The sequence below is a fragment of the Anolis sagrei genome, chromosome 2, assembly GCF_037176765.1.
Source record: "Anolis sagrei isolate rAnoSag1 chromosome 2, rAnoSag1.mat, whole genome shotgun sequence".
Lineage (NCBI taxonomy): Eukaryota > Metazoa > Chordata > Lepidosauria > Squamata > Dactyloidae > Anolis > Anolis sagrei.
Window position 1 is genome coordinate 174,583,057 of NC_090022.1, and position 12,600 is coordinate 174,595,656.

At 43.7% G+C, this 12,600-nt stretch overlaps 2 protein-coding genes across 6 annotated transcripts in view; one reads left to right on the top strand and one right to left on the bottom strand.

Moving 5' to 3' along the window:
- G6PD (glucose-6-phosphate dehydrogenase) overlaps window positions 1-7,029 on the top strand; it is a 48,036-nt gene extending 41,007 nt beyond the window's left edge. For all 3 annotated transcript variants that reach the window (XM_060763244.2, XM_067464177.1, XM_067464176.1), the window contains exons 11-13: window positions 2,134-2,210; window positions 4,063-4,155; window positions 6,433-7,029. In XM_060763244.2, the coding sequence (XP_060619227.2) occupies window positions 2,134-2,210; window positions 4,063-4,155; window positions 6,433-6,523 (261 nt within the window). In that variant the 3' untranslated portion in view covers window positions 6,524-7,029. The remainder of the gene's footprint in view (window positions 1-2,133; window positions 2,211-4,062; window positions 4,156-6,432) is intronic.
- LOC132767869 (ceramide kinase-like) overlaps window positions 6,245-12,600 on the bottom strand; it is a 44,452-nt gene continuing 38,096 nt past the window's right edge. For all 3 annotated transcript variants that reach the window (XM_067464178.1, XM_067464179.1, XM_060763245.2), the window contains exons 11-13: window positions 11,955-12,154; window positions 9,684-9,880; window positions 6,245-7,533 (exon numbers count right to left, since the gene is read on the bottom strand). In XM_067464178.1, coding sequence (XP_067320279.1) covers window positions 7,470-7,533; window positions 9,684-9,880; window positions 11,955-12,154 — 461 coding nt within the window. In that variant the 3' untranslated portion in view covers window positions 6,245-7,469. The remainder of the gene's footprint in view (window positions 7,534-9,683; window positions 9,881-11,954; window positions 12,155-12,600) is intronic.

Consider the following 12,600-nt stretch of genomic DNA (forward strand, 5'->3'; position numbering starts at 1 on the left):
TGCTAAGCAGAGTGATCCTTGGTTAGTACTTGGATGAGAAATTGCCACTTGCAATCTCTCATCCAGAAATGAGAGAAATACCAGTTGCTATTTCATAGGAAAGAATCTTCAGGATCCAGCTGATATAATGCAATAAAATAATAATAATAATATAATTATATATTTATATTACATGTAATATTACTAATAATATTACGATATAGTGGTATGGTGTAATATTTTATTTATTTATTTATTTACAGTATTTATATTCTGCCCTTCTCACCCCACAGGGGACTCAGGGCAGATTACAATGTACACATATATGGCAAATGCCATATATTCAATGCCAATTTGACATACAACGTATACAGACATACACAGAGGCTATTTAACTTTTTCTGGCCGCCAGGGGAGCTGTCGCTTTCATCGTCCATCTGCAACACTGATGAAGTACTTCCACATTCCCCGCATGCTTTTGCTGGAGTGCTTTGCTGGAGTCTTTTTTATGGCCTCATAAACTAGTTAATTTAGCCTCCCGACACTTTAAGGTGGTACCTAATTTTCCTACTTGACAGATGCAACTGTCTTTCGGGTTGCAAAGGTCGACAACAGGCTACACAATTGGTTGGAAGCCCACTCCAACCCAGGCTGGCTTCGAACTCATGACCTTTTGGTCAGAAGTGATCTTAATGCAGCCAGCTGCACCACAATCCCAATGCTCCACAATATCAGCAATGTTTAATGCTGATATTGTACTATGCTAATAATATATTGTATGTAATATATACCTTGTAAGCTGCTCTGAGTCCCCTTCGGGGTGAGAAGGGTGGCATATAAATGTCATAAATAAATAAATAAATAAATAAACTGTGCATTCCTTGTCTAAAAAACTCCTGTGAAATTCCTTGGACACCATATGTTGACATGCACCTCAAAGGCATATACCAATAGTGTATGGAGATGGCTTTTTTATTTTTGCAAATCATCAGTCAGCATTCTAACAATGTGATAGGCAAGGGGTCCTCAAACTCTTTAAGCGGGGGGGGGGGGGGGGGGGCATTCATGGTCCCTCAGACTGTTGGGGGACCAGATTATAGTTTGAAAAAAATGAACAAATTCCTATGCACACTGCACATATCTTATTTGCAATATTTTAAATGAAGAACAATTTCAACCAACATAAACTTACTAGTATTTCAATGGGAAGTGTGGCCCTGCTTTTGACTAATGAGTCATTAGAATTGGGTTGTGGTAGGTTTTTTCGGGCTATATGGCCATGTTCTAGAGGCATTCTCTCCTGACGTTTCGCCTGCATCTATGGCAAGCATGCTCAGAGGTAGCGAGGACCTCACTGTATCTGAAGATGCTTGCCATAGATGCAGGCGAAATGTCAGGAGAAAATGCCTCTAGAACATGGCCATATAGCCCGAAAAAACCTACAACAACCTAGTGATTCTGGTCATGAAAGCCTTCGACAAAGTCATTAGAATTGTTGTTGTTATTGTTGTTGTATGTCTTCAAGTTTTTTCGGACTTAGAACAACCCTAACTCTAAAGCAGGGGTCCTCAAACTACGGCGCAGGGGCCAGATATGGCCCTCCAAGGTCATTTACCTGGCCCTCGCTCAGGGTCAACATAGGTATGAAATGACTTGAATGCACACAACAACAACAACAGTCATCAACCAAAAGCAGACCCACACATCCCAATGAAATATTATTAAGTTTATATTTGTTTAAATTGTTCCTCATTTTAATTATTGTATTGTTTTTAAGTGTTTTTTTGCACTACAAATAAGATATGTGCAGTGTGCATAGGAATTCATTCATGTTTTTTTTCAAATTATAATCTGGCCCTCCAACACTTTGAGGGACTGTGACCTGGCCCTCTCTTTAAAAAGTTTGAGGACCTCTGCTCTAAAGTTTATGGCGGGGGTCAGGTAAATGACTTTGGAGGGCGGCAACTAGTCTTAGTTTGGGGACCCCTGTGATAGGTTATGCAATCAGCATCTGAGAAGCTCAAAGTTGTTGATGTATTTTGTATTCGGTTGACAAGCTGTTTTGTCAGATTCTTTTTTTCCCCAATGACAGTTGCGAGGAACAGAGTCACATTCTCTCTCTCAACAACTCTTTCATTGATTTCTTTTCAACAGGGTGTAAAGCTTCCTGATGCTTATGAGCGCCTCATCTTGGATGTGTTCTGTGGAAGCCAGATGCATTTTGTGCGCAGGTGTGTGGTGAGATCTTTCCAAGGGTTCTCAAAACAGAGATCATGCAACAAAAAAGGGGGAGGTTCTTTATGTGTGTTTGTGTGTATCAAAGAGAGAGAGAAGAATGAGTGTCTTTCCAAAGGCATTATCAAACTGGAATTGCAGTGCATATCATTAAAATGCAAGCAGGAAATAAAAATAAAATTACACAAACCATCAGTTTGGACTTAGAGAAGCAGTACGTGTGAAAAAGATCTTGGGAGTCCTTGTGGACAACAAGTTAAACATGAGCCAACAATGTGATGTGGCAGCAAAAAAAAGCCAATGGGATTTTGGTCTGCATCAGTAGGAGCATAGTGTCTAGATCTAGGGAAGTAAGTAAGTACCCCTCTACTCTGCTTTGATTAGATCACACCTGGAATATTGTGTCCAATTTTGGGCACCATAATTCAAGAGAGATATTGACAAGTAGGAGGGCGACTAAAATGATCAAGGGTCTGGAGAACAAGCCCTATGAGGAGCGGCTTAAGGAGCTGGGCATGTTTAGCCTGAAGAAGAGAAGGCTGAGAGGAGATATGATAGCCATGTATAAATATGTGAGAGGAAGTCACAGGGAGGAGGGAGCAAGCTTGTTTACTGCTTCCATGGAGATTAGGATGCAGAACAATGGCTTCAAACTACAAGAAAGGAGATTCCACCTGAACACGAGGAAGAACTTCCTGACTGTGAGAGCCATTCAGCAGTGGAACTCTCTGCCCTGGAGTGTTGTGGAGGCTCCTTCTTTGGAAGCTTTTAAACAGAGGCTGGATGGCCATCTGTCAGGGGTGATTTGAATGCAATATTCCTGCTTCTTGGCAGGGGGTTGGACCGGATGGCCCATGAGGTCTCTTCCAACTCTTTGATTCTATGATTCTATGAATTCCTTTCATGTACAAACCTGGAAAATTAAATGGGGCAGTTACCTATCCCCAAACTCCTGGCAGTATGTACTGTCATCAACCTAGACCTAGGCAATCCCTTGTGGCCGAGTATGATTGTCTTCCAAGGGTAGAGTCTTGATAGTGGCTCCCTAAACAACTCTAGAGACCTATTCTGGTTAGACATGATCTTTCCCAGTGAGGACAAACACTGCCAGATGGAAGGTAGTTACAAGAATTTGTTTGATGCGCCTTCCTCTTGACAAGTTTCTCTCTTTCGCCGTCTATTTGTGCCTCTTCAATATCCATAGCACTGTTGGTAACAGCTGACCTCCTGTTCGAATGCTCGAGGGCCATAATTATCCTGCCATTATGGTTATAAAGTGTCCCTGTATGTTAAATGTTTAACATACAAGAGCACTTTATAACCACAATTTATCTAAGGCAGGGGTCCTTAGATAAAGGTCACAGTCCCCCAAACTGTTGGAGGGCCAGATTATAATTTGAAAAAAAAAACATGAATGAATTCCTATGCACACTGCACATATCTTATTTTTAGTACAACATACACTTATAATTAAAATGAAGAACAATTTTAACAAATATAAACTTATTAGTATTTCAATGGGAAGTGTGGACTTGCTTTTGGCTGATGAGATAGTACTGTTATTGTTGTTGTTGTTGTGTGGTTTCAAGTCGTTTCAGACTTAGGTTGACCCAGAGTGAGGGCCGGGTAAATGAACTTGGAGGGCCATATCCAGCCCGCGGGCCTTAGTTTGAGGACCCCTGATCTAAGGGATTATGTTCAATTCCCCCTTGTGTTAAACATTTGAATGAATCTTGGGAAGGGAAGGTTTGGTCAATTGATGGTGAATGATATCCAGCCTTCCTGTCTTGGCAGAAAACCTTTTGGTTGCTGCTCTGGATCAAACTTACCGTGTTCTTCTCTCCTCAGTGATGAGCTGCGCGAGGCCTGGCGTATTTTCACTCCACTGCTCCACAAGATTGAGACAGAGAAAACCAAACCCATTTCCTATCGCTACGGCAGGTAAGGCTGGCATGGATTTGGGTGGGGAGGAATTTCATCTACCCAGGTGTGGAAGTGTAATAAAATCGTACTTGCTTTGAAATCAGGCTGTAGAATAGATCTGTCAAAAACGTAAGAGCCATTCTCATGTTGCTTCCTGCTAGCTTTCCCATAGCTGAGGAGTATCTAGTAGTGACCTCTCTGGTAGCTTTGAGGTGGCTCCTTTCATAAAATGGTACAATGAGTTAAACCCTTGTAATGGCAGGACTTCTGCGGTTTGAATCCGGGGAGAGCAGGTTGAGCTCCCTCTGTCAGCTCCAGCTTCCCAAACAGGGACATGAGAGAAACCTCCCACAAGGATGGTAAAACATCAAACATCCAGGCATCCCCTGGGCAACGTCCTTGCAGAAAGCCAATTATCTCACACAAGAAGCAACTTGCAGTTTCTCAAGTCACTCCTGACATGGAAAAAACAATCCTATGTCTTACGTTTTCCTTGTTGGGAAAACAAGGACATAGGCATCCCTATGTCCTTGTTTTCCCAACATGGAAAACGTAAGTTGACCAGGTTTATATTAGTGCATTTTTCTGACTTCCTACCAGATATAGCAGACTATTAAACAAAAACAAACTAGGCAACAAAATTGAGGCATGCTAGGATGTCAGAGGTGTCTGACTCAGCCAGGATAATATTTTTGGAAAATGTTACACTGCCTAATTAATCCACTTTTGTACAGGAGGTGTGATAATCTGTTGTAATGGGTTGTTGTAGGTTTTTTCGGGCTATATGGCCATGTTCTAGAGGCATTCTCTCCTGACGTTTTGCCTGCTTCTATGGCAGTGGTTCTCAACCTTCCTCATGCTGCGACCCCTTAATACAGTTCCTCATGTTGTGGTGACCCCCAACCATAACATTATTTTCATAACGCAAATATCTGATTTGCTAAATGTATTTTCATTCACTGGACCAAATTTGGCACAAATACCCGATGCGCCCAAATTTGAATACTGGTGGGGTTCGGGTGGGATTGATTTTGTCATTTGGGAGTTGTAGTTGCTGGGATTTATAGTTCACTACAATCAAGGAGCATTCTGAACTCCACCAACGATGGAATTGAACCAAACTTGGCACAAAGAACTCCCTTAACCAACAGAAAATACTGGAAGAGTTTGGTGGACACTGACCTTGAGTTTTGGAGTTGTAATTCACCTACATCCAGAGAACACTGTGGACTCAAACAATAATGGATCTGGACCTAACTTGGCATGAATGCTCAATATGCCCAAATGTGAACAATGGAGGAGTTTGGGGGAAATAGACATTACCGTCTGGGACTTATGTTGCTGGGATGTATAGCTCACCTAGAGTCAAAGAGCATCTTGAAATCAACCAACAATAGAATTGGGCCAAACTTAGAAAACACAGAATACTGTGTTTTCTAATGGTCTTTGGCAACCCCTCTAATACCCCCTTGCAACCCCCCCAGGGGTCCCGACCCCAAGGTTGAGAAACACTGATCTATGGCAAGCATCCCCAGAGGTAGTGAGGATGCTTGCCTCTCCTCACTACCTCTGAGGACGCTTGCCATAGATGCAGGCGAAACATCAGGAGAGAATGCCTCTAGAACAGTGGTTCTCAACCTGGGGTCCCCAGATGTTTTTGGCCTACAGCTCCCAGAAATCCCAGCCAGTTTCCCAGCTGTTAGGATTTCTGGGAGTTGAAGGCCAAAAACATCTGGGGACCCCAGGTTGAGAACCACTGCTCTAGAACATGGCCATATATCCTGAAAAAACCCTACAACAACCCAGCGATTCCAGCCATTAAATCCTTCGACAATATCTGTTGTAATGTTGCTCAGGAATCCGTAGAGGGAAGTATTCAGACCAAATTAGTTAATTAATTAATTTTATTTATAGCCCGCCTTTCTCACCCCGAAGGGGACTCAACCGTTGTGCTTCATTTCACTGATTTTGACTAAAAAAACAAACAGCACAAACACAAAACAATCTATGCGTAATTGTTTCGTGTTTGTGCTGATACCTTACAAGTACTCTGGGATATTATATAGTAAAAAAAACAAACAAACAAAGGCAGAGAACAGCATGTTGGTCAATTTGTAATAATTTAATGTGCTTCTTGGCCAACAATCAGTCCGTATGGCAACAAACTGTAATTTGCCTAAATCTGTGAAAAGTTATGAAAGAGAAAAACTAGTATTTTTATGAAAGAGAAAAACTAGTGTTTACTTGTGCCCCCACTTTTCAGTCCTATTAACTTGGAGTCTTTTTCTTTTCTAGCCGTGGGCCCACAGAAGCTGATGAACTGATGAAGGAGGTTGGATTCCAGTATGAAGGCACTTACCGCTGGGTCAACCCTCACAAACTGTGAAGGCGGCCGGCAGGGGTGGTCTCGCTTAGGGTGGTGACACTTCCTTTCTTCTGCTCCACTCCTTTCTGCAAAAGCCAAAATGGTTCTGCCAGCCAGTGGGCTGTCCTGCGGATCACATCTGCAAAGTGGGTCTTTCGTCCTAGGAGTACCTACTGAGTGTTGGCTCCAGTGCACTCCCCAGTATCGCTTGGGTTTCTTTGTGGGTGGTGAGGGCTGGCTGCCAGCCATCTCCTTTCTCCTCCTCATGGACCTTGAACACGGCAGGTACCTCCGTTGTCCAGTGTCTCCTACAGAACTGGCAGCAAGTGGACCAGATGCCCCATTCCAGCCTCTGCGTCTCTAAGGAGTGTGGAGACGGGTTCCTCTCAGACCCACACCAGTTTTCCCAGCCGCTCTGTCAATTGCACTAGTTCTGCTGTTGCTGCATTTACTTGTTACATTCCTGTTTGTTCTGCTTTTCAATTTTGTACGCAATGCTGTTCTGTAAATGGAAACATTTACCAATATTCCTTGTCGTTGTATTTCTTTGGATTAGCCAAACCTGACAGAAGACTGCTCTGCTCTGCCTGCAAACCCACCATCTTCATTTAGACTGGCACCGGAGTCCCACTATGGCTGAATAGCTGGTATTGAAAACCATCAATAGTGAAACTCTTCAGGTTTTTAGAGCCACACAGCTGCCCCTTTTCAGATGAGAACAAGTAAAGTAAGGGATGGTAGTTGGCACTTCTACAACCAGATAGGAAAATCCAAGACTAGTCCCTTTGCTTGTGTAGTTTTGCACTCGCTGGTGCAGACATGGCATCCTGGCTGGGCCTTTGGCGATTTATACCTGAAAGACACTCAGGTAGTGGCTTTCTTATGGCGGATGCCTCATGGATCCTCTGCCGCAGCCACACTGTTGTGCTACCTTCCTGTTCAGAAAGGCTCTTCTGATCAGACGCTTCTACGAGATGCAGGGTGCCCGTTCAATGCCCCGGGCAAAGAGGTGGATAAGGCTCTTGTGCACTCTGAGGAGAGAAAGAACAAATAGGACTTGAAGCAGGGACTTGCAATCTATGTCATAATTTCTAGCCCGACCCAAGTCCTTGGGGAGAACTTGCTAACCATATCAAGTCTTTCTCTTAATAATAATAATAATAATAATACTTTATTTATAGAATCATAGAATCAAAGAGTTGGAAGAGACCTCATGGGCCATCCGGTCCAACCCCCTGCCAAGAAGCAGGAATATTGCATTCAAATCACCCCTGACAGATGGCCATCCAGCCCCTGTTCAAAAGCTTCCAAAGAAGAAGCCTCCATCACACTCCAGGGCAGAGAGTTCCACTGCTGAACGGCTCTCACCCCGCTCCATCTCCCCCAGGGGGACTTGGTGCAGCTTACATGAGGCCACGCTCAACAATACAGTAACACAATATAGCACAAAAGCATAACAAAACCAGAAAATAAAATACATAAATGCAAAACCAATATAATAAGCGAAACAGCAAAAGCAAGTCAAGTCTTTAGCAGAGGATTCACCAGGATTCACCAGGGGCTGCAGTGGGGTGCACTTTTGCCTATTCTAGAAGTATCAACAGCAGAAACAAATGGGGACCAGGACTGCCACTGCAGTAGGCAGGGTACCCTCCAAAGAGGCAAAGGAGTTCGGTGCCATCTCTATGCGGATGACGCCCAACTCTACTACTCCTTTCTACCTAATTCCAAGGAAGCCCCTCGGGTGCTGGACAAGTGCCTGACCGCTGTAACGAATAAGCTGAGGATCAATCCTGACAAGACAGAGGTCTTCCAGGTCAATTGTAGGCTGGATCGAGGTGTAGGGTGGCAACCTGTGCTTGACGGGGCTGCACTCCCCCTGAAGTCACAAGTCCACAGCTTGGGTGTCCTCCTAGATTAAGCACTGACGCTTGAAGCTCTGGCATTGGTGGTGGCTGAGAGGGCCTTCGCACAATTGAAGCTCGTGCACCAGAGTTGGGGCATGTCTGATATCCTTGGGAAGTGAGTTCCAGAGTCGGGGGGCCACCACCAAGAAAGCCCTCTCCCTCATCCCCACCAATCACGCCTGCGAAGGAGGTTTGAGCGACAGCAGGGCCTCTCCAGATGATTAAAGAGATCACGTGGGTTCGTACACAGAAATGTGGGTTCGTACATCACACTCGTAATGAAGATCCACATAGTTAAAGCAATCATATTCCCCGTAGTAACCTATGGATTCGAGAACTGGACTATAGGGAAGACTGAGCGAAGGAAGATAGACACTTTTGAACCTGTGGTGTTGGAGGAAAGTTCTGAGAGTGCCTTGGACTGCCAGAAGATCCAACCAGTCCATACTTCAGGAAATAAAGCCCGACTGCTCATTGGAGGGAAGGATATTAGAGGCCAAGATGAAGTACTTTGGCCACATCATGAGAAGAAAGGAAAGCTTGGAGAAGACAATTGGGCCAAACTTCCCACACAGAACCCCCATGACCAACAGAAAATACTGTGTTTTCTGATGGTCTTTAGCAACCCCTCTGACACCCCCTCTCAATCCCCCCAGGGGTCCCGACTCCCAGGTTGAGAAACACTGATCTATGGCAAGCGTCCTGGGGAAAATAGTGCTGGGGAAAATAGAAGGAAAAAGGAAGAGAGGCCGACCAAGGGCAAGATGGATGGATGGTATCCTTGAAGTGACTAGCTTGACCTTGAAGGAGCTGGGGGTGGGCCAACAGGGAGCTCTGGCGTGGGATGGTCCAGGAAGTCACGAAGAGTCAAAACAACTGAACAAATAAACAATAATAACAATTGGTTCAGATAGCATCATATGATGCTTTTGTTAGGCCGCTCTGAGTCCCCTTTCGGGGGGAGAAGGGTGGGTTATAAATATAGGAAATAAACAGATAGGTAGATGGATGGATGGATGGATGGTTGGTTGGTTGGTTGGGTGGGTGGAGGCTGAAGGTGACAAGATATCACTTCTGTTGTGTTGAAACGCAATGACCCAGCTCACTCTGCAGATACCCATCAATGTCTAGAGTCCCCAAATCAAACTGGAAGGAGCCACAGTTCTTCATTCAGATCTTGTCTACCAACTCCATTCCTGTGGGGCATTGTACCTCCACCAGTGCCCCACCAATTCAGCAGCACAATGTTTGCCACACTCAATCAGAGGCCTTACCTGATACTGATGTCTGGATAAGTCAAGGTCTCACCATCACAGGTCCAGCAGCTCACAGGCGCCTTCACTTGACACGCTTTTCTGCAGAGCCCCTTGGATTCTTGCACAGCTACCTCCCCTTCCTCACAGTCCTCTACTTTTGAGGAGGTAAAGCGAACAGCCCGGACTCGATACACACTCACAAAGGGCAGGTCAAACTGAGGAAAACATAAAGGTAGTTTTTGGGGTGGGTGAGTGGCATTGCAAGACATGGCTACAACAATGGGCCTCTTTCATTGTAACTACATCTCCTGGTGTGCTCTCTCTAATTCTGCTTGTAGCACATATGGCCAAAATCTCCTAATTCTTGCTCTCCAAATGTTTCAGACCACAAGTCCCTATAGCCCTTACTACTAACTATGCTATGTGGATATGATGGAACTTGTATGTCAAAACATTTGGAGTTCTCATCCCCTTCCTAATTACTCCCAACACAAGAAGAAGAGGGAAGAGCTGAAACTATCTGTTGCATTACCAGAAACCCTTTTCCCTTTTGCTTAGTGCGGCGCCTACCAATCTACACAAAATACCTGCATACAGTTTACATTGAGACAAGGCTTCTAACTGTCAGCTGCGGAACTAAGATTTCTATTTCAGTGAGGTGTTTGGGGGAAAGGTGGGTGTACAAGTGAATGAGAGTGAAGAGAGAGGGGGACAGAAGACAGTTCCATCTTGTCTCCTGTGCTTAACTAATAATATAATATACTAGCCATCCCCTGCTACGCGTTGCTGTGGCCCAGTCTGGTGATCTGGAAAATAAAGTAATGAGAAAGTGTTGGTTTCTAATATACATATATGTAATGTGTTTATGCTTGTGGGTAAACACTATTTCGTGCTGGGTTGTCATCTCACTACCTCTGAGGTTGCTTGCCATAGATGCAGGCGAAACGTCAGGAAAAAATGCCTCTAGAACATGGCTATATAGTCTGAAAAAACCTACAACAACCCAGTGATTCCAGCCATGAAAGCCTTTGACAATACTACTTCTTGCTGTTTCTTCGTCAGTGTTAATGTGGTGATTGTCTGGCTTGCCCACTCTGGAAAATGCAACATATCATTGTCCTTCTTTAGGGGTCCCTTTCAAATCTATGATACTATATCTGTGTGTGTGTATGTGTGTGTGTGTGAATCATATATATCTATGGCTGGATGGCTCTTTGTCAGGAGGGCTTTGATTACGTTTTCTTGCCCTGGTGAAGGGAATTGGATTGGGTGGCCTTAAGTATGGGGGTTCTATAGTTTGCCCCAGTTCTGTCATTCGTGGGGTTCAGCATGCTCTTTGATTGTAGGTGAACTATAAATCACAGTAACTACAACTCCCAAATGTCAAGGTCTATTTTCCCCAAACTCAATCTGTGTTCATATTTGGGAATATGGAATATTCATGCCAAGTTTGGTCCAGATCCATCATTGTTTGAGTCCACAGTGCTCTCTGGATGTAGGTGAACTACAACTCCCAAACTCAAGGTCAATGCCCACCAAACCCTTCTAGTGTTTTCTATTGGTCATGGGAGTCCTGTATGCCACGTTTGGTTCAATTCCATCATCGTGGGAGTTCTGTGTGCCATATTTGGTTCAATTCCATCATTGGTGGAGTTCAGAATGCTCTTAGATTGTAAGCAATCTATAAATCCCAGCAACTACAACTCCCAAATGACAAAAAAATATTTTTAGTGATGGTCACTCCTTGGGTTAGTAGGTGTCTTGTCGCTAAATTTGGCAGCAATTCATCCACTGGTTTTTTAGTTATGTTAATCCCACAAACGAACATTACATTTTTATTTATATAGATATAATATAATATAATACATTGTATATACATATAATATTTATAATATAATGTAAGACAATATAATACTAATAATACAATATTATAATTACATATTTTATACTACACGTAATATTACTAATAATATTACAATATATTGTATGTATATATATCTTGTAAGCCACTCTGAGTCCCCTTTGGGGTGAGAAGGGTGGCATATAAATGTTGTAAATAAATAAATAAATAAATGTGTTTTCAGTAAGAGACTTCAGGTTGTAAGACGAAAATAGGATGCTTTCCTTCCAGATGGGAACATAAATATACATGCTCAACTTTGTTTTTAAACTGCAGGCAACTCTGTGCAGAGTTGTGGCTATGAGGGTGCAATCACAGGCTTTTGAAGACTTGCCGACCACTCGAGAAGTAAAGAGAAGGGGAGTCTCTTTGGAGACAGGTCGCCATACCTGGTCTGAGCAATTGGTGTGGCGAGTTAGATGCCGCAAGAAGGAGAACGTGGGGCATTCGTGCACCAGGATGAGGTCGGCCGTTCCGTCAGCCAGATGGGCACAGGGCGAGAGACCTTCGGGACTCTTAGGGCAGGCGCTGCTCATGCTTGTCAAATTGACGGCTAGGAAGCGACCTTGGACTCGCTGCCATTCACCATCTGCAGAAGGAGACCAGCAAGGAAGAGAGTACAGGAAGGGAGTGCTTATACTGCCCAGGTTTTAATGCGATTGATGAGCTGCTTAGACAATAGAGCTCCAATGTAAGTTCCCTATCCTTGTTATTAGGTAAGGAGGCCTTTCTTCTATTACTTCTCAGGTGCTGCAGCCAAGCCCTGGCATTTAAAAGCTATTTTCAGGAGTAAGCCCTGGCTCATTTATTAAACCCTTCTGGCAGGAGATTAAGAACAACAACATCAAAATCCCCATGCGCATATAACAGGTAATTGATTCCTACTATGAACTGTCATAGGGGAAGTACTGCATCACAGTCTGCTCAGCTCAGAAATGGGAGTAACTCCAATAATAATAATAATAATAATAATAATAATAATTTATTTATATTCCGCCCTTCTCACCCCGAAGGGGACTCAGAGGATCACAGTAC